This window comes from Pseudorca crassidens, chromosome 20, assembly GCF_039906515.1.
Source record: "Pseudorca crassidens isolate mPseCra1 chromosome 20, mPseCra1.hap1, whole genome shotgun sequence".
In the NCBI taxonomy this organism is placed as follows: Eukaryota; Metazoa; Chordata; class Mammalia; order Artiodactyla; family Delphinidae; genus Pseudorca; species Pseudorca crassidens.
Window position 1 is genome coordinate 5,994,019 of NC_090315.1, and position 27,540 is coordinate 6,021,558.

General features: G+C 37.9%; 1 protein-coding gene and 1 pseudogene across 2 annotated transcripts in view; both read right to left on the bottom strand.

Annotated features, from left to right (window-relative positions):
• Positions 1 to 27,540, bottom strand: part of ZNF761 (zinc finger protein 761) — a 113,326-nt gene that overhangs the window by 64,284 nt on the left and 21,502 nt on the right. The window contains exons 4-5 of one of the 2 annotated variants that reach the window (XR_010939046.1): positions 22,775 to 22,998; positions 19,263 to 19,332 (exon numbers count right to left, since the gene is read on the bottom strand). Coding sequence is in view for 1 of the 2 variants with exons in the window: in XM_067719322.1 (XP_067575423.1) it covers positions 19,315 to 19,332; positions 22,775 to 22,998 (242 nt within the window). In the remaining variant the exon portion in view is untranslated. Of the gene's footprint in view, positions 1 to 17,642; positions 19,333 to 22,774; positions 22,999 to 27,540 lie in introns of those variants that run through there. The other variant, XM_067719322.1, reaches the window with a different exon arrangement.
• On the bottom strand, positions 6,077 to 7,420 carry LOC137215472 (zinc finger protein 677-like; annotated as a pseudogene).

The following is a 27,540-nucleotide window of genomic DNA, read 5'->3' on the forward strand; positions in this document are numbered from 1 at the left end:
AAATTTCAGAGGAAGGAACACTCTCAAACTCATTCTATGAGGCCACCATCACCCTGATACCAAAACCAGACAAAGATACTACAAAAAAAGAAAACTATAGGCCAATATCACTGATGAACATAGATGCAAAAATCCTCAACAAAATACTAGCAAACAGAATCCAACAACACATTTAAAGGGTCATACACCATGATCAAGTGGGATTTATCCCAGAGATGCAAGGGTTGTTCAATATAAGCAAATCAATCAGTGCGATACACCATCTTAACAAATTGAATAAGAAAAACCATATGATCATCTCAATAGATGCAGAAAAAGCTTTTGACAAAATTCAACACCCACTTATGACAAAAACTCTTCAGAAAGTGGGCATAGAGGGAACCTACCTCCACATAGTAAAGGCCATATATGACAAACCCACAGCAAACATCATTCTCAATGGTGAAAAACTGAAAGCATTTCCTCTAAGATCAGGAACGAGACAAGGATGTCCACTCTTACCGCTATTATTCAACATAGTTTTGGAAGCCCTAGCCATGGCAATCAGAGAAGAAAAAGAAATAAAAGGAACACAAATTGGAAAAGAGGAAGTAAAACTGTCACTATTTGCAGATTACATGATACTATACATAGAGAATCCTAAAGATGCCACCAGAAAACTACTAGAGCTAATCAATGAATTTGGTAAAGTTGCATGATACAAAATTAATACACAGAAATCTCTTGCATTCCTATACACTAATGATGAAAAATCTGAAAGAGAAATTAAGAAAACACTCCCATTTACCACTGCAACAAAAAGAATAAAATACCTAGGAATAAACCCACCTAGGGAGACAAAAGACCAGAATGCAGAAAACTATAAGACACTGATGAAAGAAATTAAAGATGATGCCAACAGATGGAGAGATATACCATGTTCTTGGATTGGAAGAATCAATATTGTGAAAATGACTATACTACCCAATACAATCTACAGATTCAATTCAATCCCTATCAAATTACCAATGGCATTTTTTACAGAACTAGAACAAAAAAATCTTAAAATTGGCATGGAGACACAAAAGACCCCGAATAGCCAAAGCAGTCTTGAGGGAAAAAAAATGCAGCTGGAGAAATCACACTCCCTGATGTCAGACTATACTACAAAGCTACAGTAATCAAGACAATATGGTACTGGCACAAAAACAGAAACATAGATCAATGGAACAAGACAGAAAGCCCAGAGATAAACCCACACACATATGGTCAACTAATCTATGACAAAGGAGGCAAGGATATACAATGGAGAAAAGACAGTCTCTTCAACAAGTTGTGCTGGGAAAACTGGACAGCTACATGTAAAAGAATGAAATTAGAACACTCCCTAACACCATACACAAAAATACACTCAAAATTGGTTAGAGACCTAAATGTAAAGCCGGCACTATAAAACTCTTAGAGGAAAACATAGGAAGAACACTCTTTGACATAAATGACAGCAAGATCTATTTTGATCCACCTCCCAGAGTAATGGAAATAAAAACAAAAATAAACAAATCGGACCTAATGAAACTTCAAAGCTTTTGCACAGCAAAGGAAACCATAAACAAGACGAAAAGACAACCCTCAGAATGGGAGAAAATATTTGCAAATGAATCATCAGACTAAGGATTAACCTCCAAATTATATAAACAGCTCATGCAGGTCAATATTAAAAAAACAAACAACCCAATCCACAAACGGGCAGAAGACCTAAATAGACATTTCTCCAAAGAAGACATACAGATGACCAAGAAGCACATGAAAAGCTGCTCAACATAACTAATTGTTAGAGAAATGCAAATCAAACTACAATGAGGTATCACCTCACACCAGTTAGAATGGCCATCATCAGAAAATCTACAAACAACAAATACTGGAGAGGGTGTGGAGAAAAGGGAACCCTCTTACACTGCCGGTGGCAATGTAAACTGATACAGCCACTATGGATAACAGTATGGAGGTTCCTCAAAAAACAAAAAATAGAATTACCATATGATCCAGCAATCCCACTATTGGGTATATACACAGAGAAAACCATAATTCAAAAAGACACATGCAGGGCTTCCCTGGTGGCGCAGTGGTTAAGAGTCCGCCTGCCGATGCAGGGGACTCGGGTTTGTGACCTGGTCCTGGAAGATCCCACATGCCGCGGAGCGGCTAGGCCCGTGAGCCATGGCCGCTGAGCCTGTGCGTCCGGAGCCTGTGCTCCACAACGGGAGAGGTCACAACAGTGAGAGGCCCGTGTACAGAAAAAAAAAAAAAAAGACACATGCACCCCAATGTTCATTGCAGCACTATTTACAATAGCCAGGTCATGGAAGCAACCGAAATGCCCAACAACAGATGAATGGATAAAGAAGATGTGGTACATATATACAATGGAATATTACTCAGCCATAAAAAGGAACGAAGTTGAGTCATTTGTTGAGATGTGGATGGATCTAGAGACTGTCATACAGAGTGAAGTAAGTCAGAAAGAGAAAAACAAATATCGTACATTAATGCATATATGTGGAATCTAGAAAAATGGTACAGGTGAAATGCAAGAGGGAAGAGATATGGAGACATATGTACATGTATAACTGATTCACTGTGTTATAAAGCAGAAAACAACACACCATTGTAAAGCAATTACAGTCCAATAAAGATGTTACAAAAAAAGACCCCCCAAAAAATAAAAGGAGTTATACAGCAGAAGCTAACACAACATTGTAAAGCAATTATACTCCAATAAAGATATTTTAAAAAAATACATATAAAAAAATACCACAAGATTAGTTAACTTTACAGAAAAAAACAACAGAAAAACAGTATGGCACTGGCACATAAACAGAAATATAGATCAGTGGAACAGGATAGAAAGCCCAGAGATAAACCCATGCACATATGGTCACCTTATCTATGATAAAGGAGGCAAGAATATACAATGGAGAAAAGACAGCCTCTTCAACAAGTGGTGCTGGGAAAACTGGACAGCTACATGTAAAAGAATGAAATTGGAACATTTCCTAACACCATACACAAAAATAAACTCAAAATGGATTAGAGACCTAAAAGTAAGGCAAGATACTATAAAACTCTTAGAGGAAAACATAGGCAGAACACTCCATAACATAAATCACAGCAAGATCCTCTTTGACCCACATCCTAGAGAAATGGAAATAAAAACAAAAATAAACAAATGGGACCTAATGAAACTTAAAAGCTTTTGCACAGCAAAGGAAACCATAAACAAGACCAAAAGACAACCCTCAGAATGGGAGAAAATATTTGCAAACGAAGCAACTGACAAAGGATTAATCTCCAAAATATACAAGCAGCTCATGCAGCTCAGTATCATAAAAACAAACAACACAATCCAAAAATGGGTAGAAGACCTAGACATTTCTCCAAAGAAGATATACAGATTGCCAACAAATACATGAGAGGATGCTCAACATCACTAATCATTAGAGAAATCCAAATCAAAACTACAATGAGGTATCACCTCACACCTGTCAGAATGGCCATCATCAAAAAATCTACAAACAACAAATGCTGCAGAGGGTGTGGAGAAAAGGGAACCCTCTTGCACTGTTGGTGGGAATGTAAATTCACACAGCCACTATGGAGAACAGTATGGAGGTTCCTCAAAAAACTAAAAAGAGAACTACCATATGACCCAGCAATCCCACTACTGGGCATATACCCTGAGAAAACCATAATTCAAAAAGAGTCATGTACCACAATGTTTATTGCAGCTCTATTTACAATAGCCAGGACATGGAATCAACCTAAGTGTCCATCGACAGATAAATGGATAAAGATGTGGCACATATATACAATGGAATTTTACTCAGCCATAAAAAGAAACGAAATTGAGTTATTTGTAGTGAGGTGGATGGACCTAGAGTCTGTCATACAGAGTGAAGTAAGTCAGAAAGAGAAAAAAACAAATACCATATGTTAACACATATATATGGAATCTAAAAAAAAAAAAAAATCGTTCTGAAGAACCTAGTAGCAGGATGGGAATAAAGACGCAGATGTAGAGAATGGACGTGAGGAGATGGGGAAGGGGAAGGGGAAGCTGGGATGAAGTGAGAGAGTGGCATGGACATATATACACTACCAAATGTAAAATAGATAGCTAGAGGGAAGCAGCCACATAGCACAGGGAGATCAGCTCGTTGCTTTGTGACCACCTAGAGGGGTGGGATAGGGAGGGTGGGAGGGAGATGCAAGAGGAAGGAGATATTGAGATATATGTATATCTATAGCTGATTCACTTTGTTATGCAGCAGAAACTAACACAATTGTAACGCAATTATACTCCAATAAAGATGTTAAAAATATTTTTAAAAACTTATTCTTTAGCAGCAATATCATGGTTTAATTTTGGTAAATTACCAATGATACTTCTGTATAATCCTCATTATAGCCATCATAATGTCCCTGCAGTTACAAAAGGGAGGGAGCAATACAAGAAGCAAATTGTGGAAAACGTAATCTCAAATTATATGAGATATAAATCCAAGAGGAAAAGGGATTACTAGAGACGTCATCCTACTGTGTTACCAGATACTTTGTTACTGTCTTTTACCTACAACTTTAAATAAGGTGGGAGCGGTTAATGTTGGTTGTGGGGTCACACTGCATTATTTAAGAAGTTTCACACATTAAAAACCATTCAGTTTTATTAACATATATTAAGTTCACACATAGTCTAAATAAAGCCTTTCAAAATCAACGGTATGATCCTGGAACAAAATACAGATTACAAGAATTCAAAAGCATTCTTGTTCTTCTGATATAATGATCTTAGAATTGTGATTTCTGTGGTTTACAAAACTGAGACTAATCATTTAGTGAACATGAAAGGACATTAATTTTATGACCTTTTACTAAAGGGTTACCTATACTTTTCTTGTATATCTGTGAAGACGTCTTTATTTCAACCATGTCAACTAATGTTCATGACTTCTATCTATTACTATTATGACAATACACTAAGACTTTAAAAAACTGCAGTTTTTTATCCGTAAAAAGCAAGTGGTACAGCTATTTAAAATTTAGAATGATCCTCCATATACTTTAATATGAAGATGATTCCCTGAATATTTATCTAATGTCACATCTATGATGGTTTTAAATCAATGACAAGCAGTATCTCCATTTAGATTTTCATTGTACATTTTACATTTCAGGATTCTCAGTCTTCCATGGAAAAGTAGATATAAGTGATTCACACCTAATATAGAAGGGCTTCTCTATTTTTAAGGCAGCAACAGTCAAAACCATGAGTTCACATACATACTAGAAATAAAAGCATCGCATGTCATAATTTGAGAGTTATGTTAATTTTTGTTTTCAAGTAATCTCAAATAATGTCACTATAAATAAGGACACAATGTTAATAATTATACCTGTGCAATCATCCATTCCCTTGATGATCCATACTAACAAATAATTTTTCAAAGTGTTTTAATTTTGGATTATTTTCTATAATGTTCTGATTTAGACTAATACCAGAAAACAGTTATTGACTGAATGCTATCTACTATGACTTATGTGGTATTTATTTGCATTTGATTTTTTATTAAAATCTTTCTTATGTCTTTCATGTCATTAAACTTTCTTTCCAGTTTGAACTTTTTGGTGTTTTCAAATGTGTATATTTAGGACTAATGTCTTTCATCACTTATTACACTTGTAGGGTCTCTCTCCTGCATGCACTCTCTGATGTTGAGGGAGGTGACAGCTCTGGTTAAAAGTTTTGCCATATTTGGCAAAAAACTTTGCCATATTTCTCTACTTATGAATTATCTGGTGTTGAGTAAGATTTGAGCAATGGGTAAAGGTTTTACAACACACTTTACATGTGTATGGTTTCTCCCCAGTATGAATTCTCTGATGTTGATTAAGAACTGAGCATTGGGTAAAGGCTTTGCCACATTCTTTACATTTGTAATGTTTCCCTCCAGTATGGATCTTCCTACGTCTATTTAGATTTAATAATTGTTTATAGACTTTCCCACATTTATTACACTTGTAATGTTCTTTCCTAGTGTGACTACCCTGATGTTGAGTAAGTTTCGAAGACTGGTTAAGAACTCTACCACATTCGCTAAATGTGTAATTCTTCTCTCCAATATGGAGAGTCTCATGGGTAATAAGACCTGAGCTTTGACAAAGGACATTACTACATTCATTCCTTATCTAATGGTTCTCTGAAAATTGAGTTCTCTGATGTTTCATAAGATTTGAGTCTTGGTCAATGGTATTCCCAGTTTCAATGCATGGATATCCTCCAGTTCCATTATAAACACTCTCATAATTATTGAACATAGGGCTTTTGCTTAAGGTGTCACTCATTTGATTACACATGTAATGTTGTTCCACAGTATCTCTGCTATGATACCTACTGAAGGATGATGGTTGGATAAAGACTCTGCCTTTATTATCAACATTACAGAGTTCAGAACAGGGAGAAAATGTTTGTTGGTTAAAGAATAACAAACCCTTGGTAAGGGACCTCTCAAATTGATCATATTGGGATATTCATTCTACATTTTTAAACCTCTGGTTTTCACACATGTTTGAATAAATGTTTAATCCAAGCCTATATTCATAATGATCTGAGTGATTATTTGCAGCATAGGGTCGATGACTTTCCATATTTTTCAAATTTCCTTTCAGAGAATATGGATTTAAAAAAAATAATGTGGGTCTTTGCTGTCAAAAATGTACTTTTCTGCAAATATTATTGTAAAATAGATTTTTTCCCCAATTGGACTTACATCCTTGATTTCTTTTCAGAGTAATGTTTTCAACATGGGTAAATATCAAAACTTGTTTATGTCCATAATAATATCCTTTCAACACTTCACATGCTCCCTTACATTCCCAGTCTTTTATTAAATATAAATTTCCAAGGTGACAGCTGTCTTATTTTCCCAGCAGCACTTTTTTGGAATAAATCTTCTATGCATGGCTTCTTTGGCAACAAACCCTGAGTGTAATGAGAAGTATGGCTGAAAGATATGAAATAGCAAATTATTTCACTTACTACTTTGAGTGAATATACTTTACAATTTTAAATAAACTGGACAAACCCTTACCTAGATGAAGAATATAAGAGAGAAGACGTAAGTAAAATCAGAAGTAAAAAGAGACATTATAAATAATACCATAAAACTGAAAGTAATTACAAGACACTGCTATGAACAATATTACACCAACAAATTGGACATTTTGAAAAAAAGAGATTGAATTTCTAGAAAGATACAACCTACTCAGACTTTATCACGAAGGGATTTTAAAAACCCACAACAAAAGTACAACTAGTAAATAGGCGAAAAAAGTAATTTTAAGAATCCCTGAAGCAGATAAATTACCTGGATGATTCCAGCAACATTTCAAGAAAAAGTAACACCAATTCTCCACAAACGTTTCCAAAGTTTAAAGAGCAATTATCAAAACAGTTTCTGTGAGTCCAGGGTTACCACATATCAAAGCCAAACAAAGACAGTCCAAATTATTTTTTTTAAAAAAACCTACAAACCAATATCTGTGATGAATACAGCTACAGAGCCTTCAATAAAATACTATCAAGCTACATTATAAAGGATATTAATATAATTATATGCCATGGGGACTTCCCTGGTGGTCCAGTAGCTAAGACTCTGCCCTCCCAGTGCAGGGGGTCCGGGTTCAATCCCAGGTCAGGGAACTAGATCCCACATGCCACAACTAAGAGTTAGCATGCCACAACTAAAAATCCCGCATGTCACAACTAAAAGATCCCGCACCCCGCAACTAAAAGATCCCACATGCCGCCATGAAGATCGAAGATCTGGTGTGCCACAACTAAGACCGGGCACAGCCATATATATATGCCATGAAAAATTCAGAATTATTTGTAGAATTCAAGGGTGTTTCAACAAATAGAAACGTTAAAAGACCACATACACAGAATGAAGTTTATACCATATAATCTTATCAAATGATGCAGAGAAATAAATTGGCAATATTCAGTACCCTTTCATCATGAAAACACTCATTCTAGGAATCAATGGAACACACATAAATGTAATAAACGTATACAAAAAGCCCAGAGTTGGAGAGAGGGGGAAGATGGCGGAAGAGTAAGACGCGTAGACCACCTTCCTCCCCACAGATACATCAGAAATACATCTACACATGGAACAACTCCTACAGAACACCCACTGAATGCTGGCAGAAGACCTCAGACCTCCCAAAAGGCAGGAAACTCCCCCACGTACCTGCGTAGGGCAGAAGAAAAAAGAATAAACAGAGACAAAAGAATAGGGATGGGACCTGCACCAGTGGGAGGGAGCCGTGAAGGACGAAAGGTTTCCACACACTAGGAGCCCCTTTGCGGGCGGAGACTGCGGGAGGCAGAGCGGGGAGCTTCGGAGCCGTGGAGGAGAGCGCAGCAACAGGGGTGCAGAGGGCAAAGCGGAGAGATTCCCGCACAGAGGATCGGTGCCGACCGGCACTCACCAGCCCGAGAGGCTTGTCTGCTCACCCGCCGGGGCGGGCGGGGCTGGGAGCTGAAGCTCGGGCCTGGGCCTTCGGTCGGAGCGCAGGGAGAGGACTGGGGTTGGCGGCCTGAACACAGCCTGCAGGGGGTTAGTGCACCACGGCTACTGGGAGGGAGTCCGGGGAAATGTCTGGAGTTGCCGAAGAGGCAAGAGACTTTTTCTTCCCTCTTTGTTTCCTGGTGCGCGAGGAGAGGGAATTCAGAGCGCTGCTTAAAGGAACTCCAGAGACGGGCACGAGCCGCGGCTAACAGCGCGGACCCCCAGAGATGGGCGGGAGACACTAAGGCTGCTGTCGCCGCCACCAAAAAGCCTGTGTGCAAGCACAGGTCACTATCCACACCTCGCATCCTGGGAGCCTGTGCAGCCCGCCACTGCCAGGGTCCCGGGATCCAGGGACAACTTCCCCGGGAGAACGCACGGCATGCCTCAGGCTGGTGCAAGGTCCCGCCGGCCTCTGCCGCTGCAGGCTCGCCCCACATCCGTACCCCTTCCTCCCCCCGGCCTGAGTGAGCCAGAGCCCCCGAATCAGCTGCTCCTTTAACCCCGTCTTGTCTGAGCGCAGACGCCCTCCGGCGACCTACACGCAGAGGCGGGGCCAAATCCAAAGCTGAACCCTGGGAGCTGTGTGAACAAAGAAGAGAAAGGGAAATCTCTCCCAGCAGCCTCAGAAGCAGCGGATTAAATCTCCAGAATCAACCTGATGTACCTGCATCTGTGGAATACATGAATAGACAACGAATCACCCCAAATTGAGGAGGTGGACTTTGAGAGCAAGATTTATTATTTTTTCCCCTTTTCCTCTTTTTGTGAGTGTGTATGTGTATGCTTCTGTGTGAGATTTTGTCTGTATAGCTTTGCTTTCACCATTTGTCCTAGGGTTCTGTCCGTCCTTTTTTTTTTACTTAAAAATTTCTTTTTCATAATAATTATTTTTTATTTCAATAACTTTATTTTATCTTACTTTATTTTATTTTATTTTATCCTCTTTCTTTCTCTCTTTCTACTTTTTCTCCCTTTTATTCTGAGCCCTGTGGATGAAAGGCTCTTGGTGCTGCAGCCAGGAGTCAGTGCTATGCCGCTGAGGTGGGAGAGCCAACTTCAGGACACTGGTCCACAAGAGACCTCCCAGCTCCATGTAATATCAAACGGTGAAAATCTCCCAGAGATCTCCATCTCAACAGCAACATCCAGCTTCACTCAACGACCAACAAGCTACAGTGCTGGACACCCTATGCCAAACAACTAGCAAGACAGGAACACAGCCCCATCCATTAGCAGAGAGGCTGCCTAAAATCAGAATAAGGTCACAGACACCCCAAAACACACCACCAGATGTGGACCTGCCCACCAGAAAGACAAGATCCAGCCTCATCCACCAGAACACAGGCACTAGTCCTCTCCACCAGGAAGCCTACACAATCCACTGAACCAACTTTAGCCACTGGGGGCAGACACCAAAAACAATAGGAACTATGAACGTACAGCCTGCAAAAAGGAGACACCAAACACAGTAAGATAAGCAAAATGAGAAGACAGAAAAACACACAGCAGATGAAGGAGCAAGATAAAAACCCACCAGACCTAACAAATGAAGAGGAAATAGGCAGTCTACCTGAAAAAGAATTCAGAATAATGATAGTAAAGATGATCCCAAATCTTGGAAATAGAATAGAGAAAATGCAAGAAACATTTAACAAGGACCTAGAAGAACTAAAGAGGAAACAAGCAATGATGAACAACACAATAAATGAAATTAAAAATACTCTAGAAGGGATCAATAGCAGAATAACTGAGGCAAAAGAATGGATAAGTAACCTGGAAGATAAAATAGTGGAAATAACTACTGCAGAGCAGAATAAAGAAAAAAGAATGAAAAGAGCTGAGGACAGTCTCAGAGACCTATGGGACAACATTAAATGCACCACCATTCAAATTATAGGGGTCCCAGAAGAAGAAGAGAAAAAGAAAGGGACTGAGAAAATATCTGAAGAGATTATAGTTGAAAACTTCCCTAATATGGGAGAGGAAATAGTTAATCAAGTCCAGGAAGCACAGAGAGTCCCATACAGGATAAATCCAAGGAGAAACACGCCAAGACACATATTAATCAAACGGTCAAAAATTAAATACAAAGAAAACACATTAAAAACAGCAAGGGGGCTTCCCTGGTGGCACAGTTGTTGAGAGTCCGCCTGCCGATGCAGGGAATGTGGGTTCGTGCTCCAGTCTGGGAAGATCCCACATGCTGCAGAGCAGCTGGGCCCGTGAGCCATGGCTGCTGGGCCTGCGCGTCTGGAGCCTGTGCTCCGCAACGGGAGAGGCCACAACAGTGAGAGGCCCGTGTACGCAAAAAAAAAAAACAAAAAAAAAACAAAAAAAAAAAACAGCAAGGGAAAAACAACAAATGACACACAAAGGAATCCCCATAAGGTTAACAGCTGATCTTTCAGCAGAAACTCTGCAAGCCAGAAGGGAGTGGCAGGACATATTTAAGGTGATGAAGGAGAAAAACCTACAACAAAGATTACTCTACCTAGCAAGGATCTCATTCAGATTTGATGGAGAAATTAAAACCTTTACAGACAAGCAAAAGCTGAGAGAGTTCAGCACCACCAAACCAGCTTTACAACAAATGCTAAAGGAACTTCTCTAGGCAAGAAACACAAGAGAAGGAAAAGACCTAGAATAACAAACCCAAAACAATTAAGAATATGGGAATAGGAACATACATATTGATAATTACCTTACATGGAAATGGATTAAATGCTCCCACGAAAAGACACAGATTGGAGACAAATGACAACGGAGACACGATGACTCAAAACCTATGGGATGCAGCAAAAGCAGTTCTAAGAGGGAACTTTATAGCAATATAATCCTACCTTAAGAAACAGGAAACATCTCAAATAAACAACCTAACCTTGCACCTAAAGCAATTAGAGAAAGAAGAACAAAAACCCCCCAAAGTTAGCAGAAGGAAAGAAATCATAAAGATCAGATCAGAAATAAATGAAAAAGAAATCAAGGAAATGATAGCAAAGATCAATAAAACTAAAAGGTGGTTCTTTGAGAAGATAAACCAAATTGATGAACCATTAGCCAGACTCATCTAGAAAAAAAGAGAGAAGACTCAAATCAATAGAATTAGAAATGAAAAAGGAGAAGTGACAACTGACACTGCTGAATACAAAAAATCATGAGCGATTACTACAAGCAACTCTATGCCAATAAAATGGACAACCTTGAAGAAATGGACAAATTCTTAGAAATGCACAACCTGCCAAGACTGAATCAGGAAGAAATAGAAAATATAAACAGACCAATCACAAGCACTGAAATTGAAACTGTGATTAAAAATCTTCCAACAAACAAAAGCTCAGGACCAGAAGGCTTCACAGGTGAATTCTATCAAAAATTAAGGGAACCCAGTCATTCAATCCAATTACAACCTTTTAAATATAATAATAATGTGACAATAAATGATTTTGAATTTTCAAAAAAAAAAAAAATTAAGGGAAGAGCTAACACCTATCCTTCTCAAACTCTTCCAAAATATAGCAGAGGGAGGAACACTCCCAAACTCATTCTACGAGGCCACCATCACCCTGATACCAAAACCAGACAAGGATGTCACAAAGAAAGAAAACTACAGGCCAATATCACTGATGAACATAGATGCAAAAATCCTCAACAAAATACTAGCAAACAGAATCCAACAGCACATTAAAAGGATCATACACCATGATCAAGTGGGGTTTATTCCAGGAATGCAAGGATTCTTCAATATATGCAAATCAATCAACGTGATATACCATATTAACAAATTGAAGGAGAAAAAACATATGGTCATCTCAATAGATGCAGAGAAAGTTTTCGACAAAATTCAACACCCATTTATGATAAAAACCCTGCGGAAAGTAGGCATAGAGGGAACTTTCCTCAACATAATACAGGCCATATATGACAGACCCACAGCCAACATCATCCTCAATGGTGAAAAACTGAAAGTATTTCCACTAAAATCAGGAATAAGACAAGGTTGCCCACTCTCACCACTCTTATTCAACACAGTTTTGGAAGTTTTAGCCACATCAGTCAGAGAAGAGAAGGAAATAAAAAGAATCCAAATCGGAAAAGAAGAAGTAAAGCTGTCACTGTTTGCAGATGACATGATACTACACATAGAGAATCCTAAAGATGCTACCGGAAAACTACTAGAGCTAATCAATGAATTTGGTAAAGTAGCATGATACAAAATTAATGCACAGAAATCTCTGGCATTCCTATACACTAATGATGAAAAATCCAAAAGTGAAATCAAGAAAACACTCCCATTTACCACTGCAACAAAAAGAATAAAATATCTAGGAATAAACCTACCTAAGGAGACAAAAGACCTGTATGCAGAAAATTATAAGACAATGATGAAAGAAATTAAAGATGATACAAACAGATGGAGAGATATATCATGTTCTTGGATTGGAAGAATCAACACTGTGAAAATGACTCTACTACCCAAAGCAATCTACAGATTCAATGCAATCCCTATCGACCACCACTGGCATTTTTCACAGAAGTAGAATAAAAAATTTCACAATTTGTATGGAAACACGAAAGACCCCGAATAGCCAAAGCAATATTGAGAACAAAAAACGGAGCTGGAGGAATCAGGCTCCCTGACTTCATATTATACTACAAAGCTACAGTAATCAAGACAGAATGGTACTGGCACAAAAACAGAAATATAGATCAATGGAACAGGATAGAAAGCCCAGAGATAAACCCACGAACCTATGGTCACCTTATCTTTGATAAAGGAGGCAGGAATGTACAGTGGAGAAAGGACAGCCTCTTCAATAAGTGGTGCTGGGAAAACTGGACAGCTACATGTAAAAGTATGAGATTAGGGGCTTCCCTGGTGGCACAGTGGTTGAGTGTCCGCCTGCCAATGCAGGGGACACGGGTTTGTGCCCTGGTCTGGGAAGATCCCACATGCCGTGGAGCGGCTGGGCCCGTGAGCCATGGCCACTGGGCCTGTGCGTCCGGAGTCTGTGCTCCGCAACGGGAGAAGCCACAACAGTGAGAGGTCCGCGTACCGCAAAAAAAAAAAAAAAAAGTATGAGATTAGAACACTCCCTGACACCATACACAAAAATAAGCTCAAAATGGATTAAAGACTTAAATGTAAGGCCAGAAACTATCAAACTCTTAGAGGAAAACATAGGCAGAACACGCTATGACATAAATCACAGCAAGATCCTTTTTGATCCACCTCCTAGAGAAATGGAAATAAAAACAAAAATAAACAAATGGGACCTAATGAAACTTCAAAGCTTTTGCACAGCAATGGAAACCATAAACAAGACCAAAAGACAACCCTCAGAATGGTAGAAAATATTTACAAATGAAGCAACTAACAAAGGATTAATCTCCAAAATTTACAAGCAACTCATGCACCTCAATAACAAAAAAACAAACAACCCAATCCAAAATTGGGCAGAAGACCTAAATAGACATTTCTCCAAAGAAGATATACAGATTGCCAACAAACACATGAAAGAATGCTCAACATCATTAATCATTAGAGAAATGCAAATCAAAACTACAATGAGATATCATCTCACACCGGTCAGAATGGCCATCATCAAAAAATCTAGAAACAATACATGCTGGAGATGGTGTGGAGAAAAGGGAACCCTCTTGCACTGCTGGTGGGAATGTGAATTGGTACAGCCACTATGGAGAACAGTATGGAAGTTCCTTAAAAAACTACAAATAGAACTACCAGATGACCCAGCAATCCCACTACTGGGCATATACCCTGAGAAAACCATAATTCAAAAACAGTCATGTACCACAATGTTCATTGCAGCTCTATTTACAATAGCCAATAGATGGAAGCAACCTAAGTGTCCATCATTGAATGAATGGATAAAGAAGATTTGGCACATATATACAATAGAATATTACTCAGCTATAAAAAGAAACGAAATTGAGTTATTTGTAGTGAGGTGGATGGACCTAGAGTCTGTCATACAGAGTGAATTAAGTCAGAAAGGGAAAGACAAATACCGTATGCTAACATATATATATGGAATCTAAGAAAAAAAAAGGTCATGAAGAACTTAGGGGTAAGATGGGAATAAAGACACAGACCTACTAGAGAATGGACTTGAGGATATGGGGAAGGGGAAGGGGAAGGGTAAGCTGTGACAAAGTGAGAGAGTGGCATGGAGATACATACACTACCAAACGTAAGATAGATAGCTAGTGGGAAGCAGCCGCATAGCACAGGTAGATCAGCTCCATGCTTTGTGACCACCTAGGGGGTGGGATATGGAGGGTGGGAGGGAGGGAGACCCAAGAGGGAAGAGATATGGGAACATATGTATATGTATAACTGATTCACTTTGTTATAAAGCAGAAACTAACACACCATTGTAAAGCAATTATACTCCAATAAAGATGTTAAAAAAAAAAAAGAGTTGCTGGTTTTGGAGAAGATCAAAAGAATTTAGATAAAGATGGCATTTAAACAAAGATGGAAATTGAAAATTTTTTTTGATTGTGTATTCAGTAAAAACTTTAATAAACAAGAAGAAATGACAAACATTTCCAACAGGTCCAAAAAAAACAAAAGAAAACAAAAAAAACAACAAAACGCCCAGAGTTATCAATATACTCCATAGTGGAATACTGAAAGCCTTTCCTTTGCAATCAATAAAGTCAAGAATGTACACTTTCATGACTTTAATTCAACACAGTACTGTATTGCCTAGATAAAACTATCAGACCAGTAAAAAAGGGGGGCATCCAATTCAGAAAGGAGGAAGTAAACTGATCTCTATTCACAGATGATAAAATCTTACATAGAAAACCCTAAAGAATCCTCATGAATAAACAAATACAGAACTCATAAACAAAGTTAGCAGAATTCAAAATATAAAATCAAACATAAAAATTAGTTGTGTTTCTATAACAGAAAAAAATCAAGAAAGATATTAAGAATATATGTACAGTGAGAGAGTGACATGGACTTATATACACTACCAAATGTAAAATAGATAGCTAGTGGGAAGCAGCCACATAGCACAGGGAGATCAGCTCGGTGCTGTGTGACCACCTAGAGGGGTGGGCTAGCGAGGGTGGGAGGGAGACGCAAGAGGGAGGAGATATGGGGATATATGTATATGTATAGCTGATTTATTTTGTTATAAAGCAGAAACTAACACACCATTGTAATGCAATTATACTCCAATAAAGATGTTAAAAAAAGAATATATGTACATTTATATTCTGTAGCATCAAAGAGAATAAAATACTTAGGAGTTAACTTAATGAATGGGTGAAAGACTTGTATGATAAAAATTATAAAAGATTGCTGGAGGCAAATAGAGAATATATAAATAAACAAAACCACATTCCATGTTCCTGAACTGGAATACTTAATATCATTAAGTTGTCAATAGTACCCAAGGTGATCTATAGTTGCAAAGCAATCTCTATCAAAATCCCAATCAAAATTTTGACACAAATAGAAAAGCTCATTCTAAAATGTATGTGGAATATCACAAAACACTAAACGTCCAAAACACTCTAGTAGAGAAAGTGTGAAGTTGGAGGCATGACACTTCCTGATTTTTAAAACATAAAACTATAGCATTTTACAACGCTGTAGTTATCAAAAAGGGTAGTACAAACACGTAGACAGAAAAAGAATAACGGAACAATAAAGAGAGCACAAATATAAGGTCTCAAGGTCATGGTCAAATAACCCCCAACAAGAGTGCCTATACCACCCAATGGGAAAAGGATAGTATCTTAAGCAAATGGCACTGGGAAAGTTGGATGTTTGAATGAAGAAGAATGAAGTTGAACTCTTACCTAACATCACTTACAAATACTATCTCAAAAGGGACTGAAGATTTAAACATAAACCTGTATCTATGTATCTCTTAGAAGAAAACAGTGGGGAAATGTCCTAAGACATTTGCTCTGGCAAAGATTTCTTGTATATGAAACCAAAAACTCAGGCAACAAAAGCAAATACAGTCAGGGTGGTCCAGTGGTGGTCCAGTGGTTACAAATCTGTCTTCCAATGCAGGGAACACGGTTTCAATCCCTGGTTGGGGAACTAAGATCCCACATGCCGTGGGGTGACTAAGCCTGCACGCTGCAACTACTGAGCACGTAGGCCACAACTAGATAGCACGTGTGCTGCAACTACAGAGCTCACTTGCCACAACTACAGAGCCTATGTGCTCTGGAGCCTGTGCACCACAACTAGAGAGAAGTCCACGTGCTGCAGGGGAGGATCCTGCATGCCCCAACAAAGATCCCATGTGCCGCAGCTAAGACCCGTCAAAGCCAAAAATAAAATAAATAAATAAATATTTTTAAAGAAAAGTCAATGGGATTACATTACATGTAAAAACTCATGCACATTAGAGGAAACAGTCAATGGGGTGAAAAGGCATCCTGTGGAATAAGAGAAAAATTTTGCAAAGCATGTAACTCATATGGAGTTACAATCCAGAATACATAAAAAACTCCTACAACATAAAACATTATGTTTATGTTGCAACTCCTAGCAACATTAAGAAACAAATAACACAATGTATGGGCAAAGGATTAAATAGACATTAATCCAAATAAGATACACTTATGGACAACAGAAATGTGAAAGATACTAAAAATCAGTAATCATTTGAGAAATAAAAAAGAAAACAACAATGAGGTGTCACCTTACACCCAACTTGCATATATATATATATATATATATATATATATATATATATATATATATATATGCAAGGATGTGGAGAAATCGGAATCCTTATGCACTAAGGAAATATAAAATGTCACAATCGCTATAAAACACAATATGGAGGTTTCTCAAAAAATTAAAAATAGAATTTCCCTCACACAACAATAATATAAATTCATCAGTAAATAGATGTGAAATTAAGACTATTTCTATAACTACTCACCAAGACAGAATAAAACAAACATTGATCATTAACTAAGAAGAGAAATAAAGTAGGTAAGCCGCAAACACAGTAGGGGTAATAATTAAAAGACAAAGACATGCATAATTTTATTGGCAGTGGACATATGGGACATTCAAATTTGAATGCAACACCACACTGTCTTAAGTGTACTGAGTTGAAAATTGCCATGTACATTCATGAAATACAGGTAAAGACAAAAATACAATTAACTAACTTGGGAGAACCTATCATTTAAAAAAAAAAGCAAATAGTTATGGAATTGCTAAACAAGAATAAGAGAAAATTTTACTCTCAATTTCTGAAAAATCATGTATATACTATTAAAATATAATCCTTCTAAATACTATAATTTCGAAATGGTTTATGCACGCATAAAGCAACCATTCCGAATCACTGGCATGTGTTGCAAGGCAGGAGAATTTCACAGAAAATGCATTACAATGAATCATTTAAAAATCTCTAATGGAAAATTTGAATGAATTATTTAAATAACAGCAGAGAAATTTGTCACGTTATTAATATATTACTACTATACATACACAAATTATCAAGGCTGTAACCCATACTTTAGAAGAAAAATAAAACCTTATTTAAAAATAAAAGAACATGAAAGTTGTAAAATCTGCAGAGAATCATTGATATATAAAATAATAGTTGTGATCACATCATACCATGATTCAGATACACACTGAGGAAAGTAAATGAATAAGATGACTACTTTTTGGTTGGAGAAATGAACCACAGATTTTCACAAATACAGGGTGCCTTCTAATTATCTAAGGCCCTTCTTACCAAAGACGTTTTCATCTGAGCATGTTATACTAGATCTTTTGACTCTAAAATCATGTATGATTTTGACACAGAACTAACGAGAAAGTGAAAAAATACAGGACACAGCAAGCATAACGCCATATTAAATAAGGCAGACTTATAAAATTACAGTTATTAGGAAATTAAACAACAATTGGGACTTTAAAATATGGTAGCCTATGTTCCAAGCGCTGCTATGGAATGAACATATTCAAGACTTCTATGAGATAAATAAACATATTAAGTTATTCTACCATTGATGGATTGGGCAAGTACACTTAAAATGTCTCACGTTAGTTCATAGAAAGTAAAAATGTCTCATGTTAGTTCATTGGAAGTAAAATGGAGGATTACATTCTATAATTCTGGGGAGATGCTTGATGCTCTGATGAAATGACTGAGTCTGAACTTTGTAGAGTCATGTTTGAAGTTTCCATTGGATTGGGTATTCCAAGAATTTTGTCACCTAATCCCAATATCTCCATGACTCTCCTCACACAGTTCTGACTTGAGGCAGAAACAGAACTTAACATAGAGTTACTCAGAATGGTAACCGGTTGTCCCTAGAACCTCCAAAACAACCGAAGAGCAGTCAGGTCATGAGGGTCATCACAGGCCAAGAGGAGGATTTTGGCTCTCACTGTGAATGTGAGGGATAATCACTGGGGCTGAAGACGAATACACGGAGGATTTAAGAGCCTAGGATGGGGGCAGGAGATGCCCCTCTATGACAGCAACAGAAATAAATCTAGGCTTCGCAAATATCATTTCCATTGAAGCATGCCTTCCCAAGCCATATTATAAGATATGACTTCCTCTGCGATCTTTGGACCTCGCACCTGTGTCATCTGCTTCATCCATTCGCACGTACCTGGTTATACAGCTACTGTCTCCATTCCCTTCACATCTCAGGGATTCTTCTTTTACTCCAAAAAGGGGACCTGTTAATTAGAAAAATGAACATAAGTTTTCCTGGAGATCCTACAGTTTCCAATCTAGTATTGAGCTTAGATGAGAAGAGAAGGTACTGTAGAATGTTAAAATATTCTAGAAATTGACTTCCCCAATTACCGGTCTTTTGAAAGCTCCTTTATTGTAGTAGACAACAGTTAAAAAATCAGATCCTGAGATTCTGACCAAGAACTGTTAAGTAAAAAATAAAGGGTAAAAGTCTGATTTTAAGATGCGGGCAGCACTATCTTATAGCACTGAACTTACAGAATTACCACTAATCTAGTGAAGGATGAAGATTACCTCAAGAAAGAAGGTTGGAATTATGATGAATCATCATGCAGCCTTTCAGTCTATACCCACAAACTCCCATTTTTTCCTTGAAAGCAGGGATCTGAAACTCTATTGTAGGACACAGAAGATTCCAGGAGACTTTCTACAAATGAAGGAACCAAAACCCTGTGGACGGATAAGGAATTCTGGAAGGAAGTTATCCACACCCAAGGAGACCAGGTTCCTATAGTTCTCTAACATCACATTCTTGTGAACAAGATCAGGCATTCCCACTCATCCTGAGAAAATTCTATGGCCACATTTGTGAATGTCAACAGTCCCTGAGATTAAAGAGTACATTTGCCAAGTGGCAATGGGAAGAGTTCATTATTTGACCCAAGATGAAAACAGCAAGTTAAGAGAACTGGTTTGATTTAGGACAGTGTCTTGAATTATGCAATAAAATAATTTTTTTTACACAGAAATGTTCTGTGTCATATTTCTAACTCCAAGAAAAGAGGATGACATATGATTCATGACACCACTGTAGAGACTATTATTATCTTGAAGAGAAATTATAAAATGATGGCATCAACACAGGCATATGCATTTTTGAATGTTGTACTTCCATTACACAGGATAAACTGTATATATTTCTCAGGTGGAAAAGTCATAATGAGTTAGAAGTAAAACTGTCATATTTTAATATGTAAGAAAGCAAACTGGGGATAATGTAAAAATGCAGATTTTTGACTCAAGAGCTCTGGAGTGGAGCCTGAGTTCCACATTTTTAACAAGCTCACTTTTAACTAGTAATGCCAATGTCTCTGGTCCATGTACCACATACTTTGATACCATAACAGTAGAACAGCATGGTAACAATCTATGGTTAACTTTGAACTTAAAGTGTTTAATGGATTTTGCAGGTCTAATAGAATAGTAAGCATACCAGCAACAATTCTTTTTCAATATTTATGATATATAATATAGCTTTCTACCTTTTTTAACATATTATTGAATGCACCACATAAATAATTGAAGAAACATAATGTTACTCTTCCTTTTTTTGAGAATATTTTGTCAAACATCCATAAAATGGTAGAGCTTGGGTTTCACTCCAGTTTACTTGAACTAGAATTCATCTAAAAAGAACACAGACAAATACACAGACAATCCTACTCAAAGTTTATAGCAGTTTCCATAACTGGGAAGAGCAACAATAAAAAAGGATCAGACAATGTTAACATATCGTGCACACAGTTATACATAAAAAGAGCAACTTTGTACATATTTAAAGTGATAGAGTATGTGGAGTCCAAACTACAACACAAATGAATATGTCTACAACAACAGAAACAGACTCACAGACACAGAGAACAGACTTGTGGTTGCCAAGGGGGAGGGGATTTGGGGGAGGGAGTTTGGGATTAGCAGATGCAAACTAGTATATATAGGAAGGATAAACAACAAGGTCCTACTGTATAGCACAGGGAACTGCATTCAATATCCTGTGATAAATCATAATGGAAAAGAATATGAACAAGAATATATATATCTATAAATGAGTCACTTTGCTACACTGCAGAAATTAACACAATATTGTAAATCAACTATACTTCAATAAAATTTAAAAACATAAACGTGACAGAGAAGAAAGTATACATGTCAACGAAATCAAAATTTTTACTTAGATAAATCTTATAAATCTGTGGAGGATAATCTTTGTATTTTAAAAATACACTAGGGTGCAAACATACATAGTGATATAAAATAAATTAGAGCTATTGGTTTAAATCTTTTCGTTCCTTTAAGATCTTTATAGTTTGTGCTGAGCTATATATTAGAAATTTGACACCATTAATGTAATATGATGCTTGGAAACTTTCTGGAGAATGCAAAGGAGTGATAAAAAAAGAAGAGTATGTCGGCGACATGAGTGTGGAGTATAATGGAAACTGACAAAACCTTGACTGATGAAAAGGCTTGAAGAAAACCTTCACTTAAGGGCTTCCCTGCTGGCACAGTGGTTGAGAGTTCGCCTGCCAATGCAGGGGACACGGGTTCGTGCCCTGGTCCGAGAAGATCCCACATGCCGCGGAGCGGCTGGGCTCATGAGTCATGGCCACTGAGCCTGGGCGTCTAGAGCCGGCGCGTCCAGAACCTGTGCTCCGTAACGGGAGAGGCCACAACAGTGAGAGGCCTGTGTATCGCAAGAAAAAAAAAAAAAAAAAAAAACCTTCACTTACAAAACCCAGTATCTCTAATAAATAAAGTTGAATTTTTATATTTCAAAGCCAACTGCAAACAAAGAGAAACTAAAAAGAAATGGAGTTTCTACATTAACTGGAATGGTTTATACATTTCCCTCATTAAATCTTTCCAAGACTGTTATTAAGGCTAAAAAAAATTTGAACTTCATAGTGCAGGAAATTGGCAGAAAGTACCTGAATCAGTGAACCTCAGGTGTAATGGGATAAATTGGTATCAGGTGACTGAAGCACGCAGCGGGACACATTATCACTGCTTAGGTATTTTGGGCAAAAATAAGGAAATCAGAATCTACCAGGGGAAAATATGAGTTTTATGCAAATTCCAATCCATATATACCTCCCTTGTTCCGTATCCCTAACAGTGCATTTAAATAGTAAGTTTTTCTTACAAATAGTCTAATGTTTTCTTCAGAACTTTGAGGAATTCTGGACCACTAAAGTCAACCTGTTTATATGTGCATTTCCTTAATCCTGTTCTAAAGAGCTGATGTTGCATCCATATATCAACTAAACACTTCACTCTTCTCTTCTTCACTAAGATCCCCAGATCCAGCCCCACCCCAGTGGGAAGCTTGGCTATCAATGCCTTCCCGTGTTGATCTCTCACAAAGAGCTCTCAGTAGCTGAAAGTCATTAATTCTTGGTGAGAATTCTTCAGGCTCTGCAGGGAGCCTTGATGCAGACACCTGAGAAAAGGCTCTGGGACATGAGGGAGAAGTATTCTAAAGCACTGATTTTGACTATAATAAAAGGAAAAAAAATTAAGTAGTTGAAAATGACCACACTAGGCAACATCAGAAGTAGAGAATTAAAGGTTTGTAAGTTCTTAGCCCATGATATTTCAGGAGGAAAAGCAGACACAGCCTCTGATATAGGACTGGATATTTACCTGAGAAACTGCCGTTTCCTCCTTTCTCCTCCTGTGCTGGGTCCTTTTCTCATCAATATTATGTTGAGGAATCACACCAGCATCTTGAGAATACGCCGTCAACGGTGTCAGCACAGCTCCTTCACCTGCTCCCAGCACAGCCACAGGCAGAAGGACCTTGAAATGCTGAAAAAGCCAACCTCTCCTGTCCTTTGTCTCGGGAGAGACTGGGGAACAATCAGCTCCTACAAGGAAAACAAACTGAGGTTTTTCTTTGTTGTCTACACGTGTTCTCTCCTCATACAGACAACCAAAAATTCTTCTAACACAGAATATGTGGGCTGCACTGACATTCCCCTTCCAACCCCACGTACAGGCGACCCCGCTGCCTCTCCCAGGACTGAAGCTTTGTCTGAACTCTCACAAATGTAGCCGGGAGCCGACGTATTTCACCCAGGCGTCACCTTAGAATCACCTGGAGCACGTAATACAAACAACGCTGACGCTCCCACAGCACCAATAGCCAGACGCTGTGGGGAGGGCACAGGTGATGTGATTTATTGATATTGGTCATGTGATTCCGCTGGGAAACCAGATAAGAATCACTTAGCTAAACGTTTTCTCTGAAACTTTAAAGTGAATACAAATCTTTTGGGGCTCAGCTCCCCAATCTAAGAAGTTATGAATCAGCAGGTTTGAGGTGAACCCATGAAATGACATGTTTAACAAGTTCTCTGTTGGTGCTGATGTTACTACCTACAAGACCTGTTTTCCATAGCACTGAGCTATAGAGATATCACACACAGCACACCTGAGACCTCTGAGTAGGGTGAGCAATTTGGGGCTGTAATTTCTAGAAGCACTGGCTCTGTCAGCCTGATATCCTGGGGATGGGGCCTTTTTTGTTATGGGCATGGCCCTGTCATAGCCTAGTTCATATGCCCTTGGGGAAGGGGAGGTGAGTGATTGACAGGAATCACACAATGACATTGGGATTGTGTGAGACTTTGCTCTCAGAATTCTCTCAAAAGTTACCCTGAGTCCTTAGGTCCTTTCACCCCCTCCTCTCCCTGGGGCCACATGCATTCACAAAATGATTTGCAGCGACCTCCTATCTGTAGGTGAGAGAGCCTCCGTCTTCAGAGAGGAGGTGCATGAAGGTGTTTACATCACAGCTTTCTTTGAAAATAAACCAAAGGCAGCAATGGAGGATGGATTAAAATGTTGGAAAGGGACAACAGCCTTTGGAAATGATGTCATAAATGTGTATTTGATGATACACAAAGGAAGTAATGATCAATATTAAGTAATAATGCACATTATAACTGAATTAACAGATGATTTTTTTTGGTGTTTTTGCCCTATTGTATGTGTGTTTCTATGTTCTAAGAATTGTATGGCTATAGTTTGTTCTCTCCCCACTCCTTACATAATACTTATATTTTATCACATCTATAAAGTGCATTAATTGAGATAAAAATAAAACAAGGGAAACATGTCCATTTTCTAAATATTATTTGAGAGCATTAAATATTTTGAAATATCCTATTAAGTGTGCATGCACCCATACCAATGTATTTTTTTTTTTAAGTTTAAAGAGTTTTTTTTTTTTTTTTTTTTTTTGCTGTACGCGGGCCTCTCATTGTTGTGGCCTCTCCGTTGCGGAGCACAGGCTCCAGACGCGCAGGCTCAGCGGCCATGGCTCACGGGCCCAGCCGCTCCGCGGCATATGGGATCCTCCCAGACTGGGGCACGAACCCACGTCCCCTAGCATCGGCAGGCGGACTCTCAACCACTGCGCCACCAGGGAAGCCCTATGAGCTACTCTTACTGGCAGCCTTGGGATTTGCATCTTGAATTCTTTTACTTGCAAAAATGCCAAATTAGCTTCTGAATATTATAGGACAAAAATGCCTTTTTACAGATCTCAAATTACATGCAATTTTACCCCAGAAATCACGTATTTTAAAATTTTCAACGCTCACCTGATGTCTTTAAAAAATTAGCAAAAACATGTTTTGTGCTCTCTTTGAGCCACTCTAGATCTTACTGGCCACTTCCAAATGAAAATGTTTAAATGTGCTAATGTGCATTCGTAACATCACATTTCAAATGAGTGCAATCTCTTCAAAGATTAAATAGAAGACGTTCATATTTAGGACCCCTCAAATCTTTACTCTCTGAATCTGAAATACCCTTCAGCCTAACACCACACTGTTCACTCTTTTCTGGGATTTTTTTTCTTGAATGACCATCTTGGATGCTGTTTATGTCATGTAGCGTTTCCTACAGTTCCATGCATACTTTATTTCTGGGAAAATTATTATTCCAGATTGATAGTTACATACACAAACACTTCTCCGTAAGTCTCAACTCCTGCTTAATACTGCCTAGACTCTGAAGCTCTCTTACAAGCATTAATAAAATTTCATTTACATAAGTATTTATATGATAATTGCACAATAATGTATTTAAAATTGTATTGCTTCTTTAGGAGCACAAACTTAACTGTTTTGTTTACCACCCTTGTAAGTGACTGTTTAATAATTGTACTTAGGACTCAAAGAGGGATGAATAAACAGCTAAACAAAGTGCAAATACAAGCAATTTACATATGTCTTATAAGATTAGGTGATCATTTAATCTTTATACAAGAAAAGAAGAGCCTGGATACTCTGAGGTCATGACTCATGAGAATATAGGGGCTTACGGTTGGGAAACATGCAGTAATGAGTGCAGCAGAGTTCACCAGCCACCTGCTGCGATTGTTAAAAAGAGCGAAAGAAATGTGAAAGATTGAAGAGAGAGTGTACAAAGACACAGAAGTGCTCACCAGGACAAGGATACTTCGGGTGGCTCTAGATTCAGGGGAGGATCTTGGAGAGATATTGGTTGTATGAACGTATAGCACCCTTTGCTTGTGCCTAGGCAAGATGAAAACCACGGAGCCACTGGACCAGATCATGAGCACCAAACATGAAACACCAGGAAATAACAATAATCCTACATTCAGTAAGACTGTGATTCTGTTATGAATTCAAGCAGAACAGAATCCCAAATCTTTTTTCTTTGTGATGTTTTTGTTACTCCCATTATCTGTCACATACCTAGTAAATATAATATTTATCAACATGTGCAGAATCCAGCAGAGGAAAATAGAGGATTCAACGTATTTGGGCACTTTCATTTTAAGCTGTGCCCACCTGGAGTTCCTGGGACTGATGTTGATGGTCTGGCGGACACTCAAGAGGCAGATGTTGCCAATGGACACACACCTGGCCTCTCTGTGAATACAGTAAACAACTTTGCGTTCAATATCATTGAGAAAATGTTTCCACCCAAACGCTCCCATTGTCCTTGGGATTCCTGTAGAGAGCATGACTAAGGAGTTGGCTATAAGCAGACGCTCAACAATCAGATCTGTGAATCTTAGGCTGTATCCAGTGAAGTGACAGAAGAGATAATGGTAAAGAAGAGAGAAATTTCCCAGGATTCCAAGTATATTCTGGGATAGGAAGATCATTTTATTGCAAAATCTCTGGTAGCCATCCTGTCAGTTCTCTGTGAATGATATTTCCCTTCTGAGCTAGAGTTTCCTGAACAGAAAGATGAGGCATGTGTTACGTGTGTCATATCAACTGAAATCCAATCTTCTCAACTTATTATTAGTTTCCACTGAGACAGATTACCTTAATGTTTTTCTTTTAATAAGAGGTTTCCAAGATTTTAACATATAAATTTTAAAGAGCTTTTATATGTCATATGATATCACATATGTGGAATCTAAAAAAAAAAATAGTACAAATGAACCTATTTACAAAACTGAAATTGAGTCACAGATGTAGAAAACAAACTTATGGTTACCAAGGGGGAAAGGGGGGAAGGATAAATTGGGAGATTGGGATTGACATATACATATTACTATATATAAAACAGATAACTAATAAAACTTACTGTATAGCACAGGGAACTATACTCAATACTCTGTAATGACCTGTACGGGAAAAGAATCTTAAAAAGAGTGGATATATGTATATGTATAACTGATTCACTTTGCCATACAGCATAAACTAACACAACATTGTAAATCAACTATACTCAAATAAAAATATTAATTTAAAATGAAAATAAAATAAAAGCAGAGAAAATCTGAAAAAAAAAAAAAAAGAGCTCTACTGACGAGTGAATCACTGCTGTGAAGGTCATACATGTACTTGGTAACTTCTTTATTTTTCCCAAACCTGTGAGAAGGAACTACTGTTACTTTTATTCTCAAGAAGAGAACTTAGATACAGAGAAATTAAGTGGACTAAATTTACACCATAGTTATAGGCAGGAAAGGACTTAAACTTGACTTGTCTGATAAAAAACTTAGCACGTTTAATCACTATGACATACTGACAAATCCAGGTAGCTGTGTTCTCCTAGTAGTTTAAATATATATTTAGCTGCTTTGATAATGTGTCATAATATTTGAAGTCAGTGGTCATTTATTTTATAATTTTAGTTGTAACAAGCTTCCATTATGTGTAAAAATGTATTTCATAGACAAATAACAATTGTTCATAAAGATTTAGAGATCTTAACCAAATGTAAATTCTGGGATTTTTAAATACTACAGAAAGCGGCCACACGGCCAAGTTGGATTTAAGAAATACAAGAGCGGCTCAGCGTCAGGACCACAATAGACAGTGTCACTCGCTTTTGTGCCTGAACAAAATGGAATACCACCAAACACAGGAATTATCGAACATCATACTGTGCCATAAAGTCGTGGACATGAATCA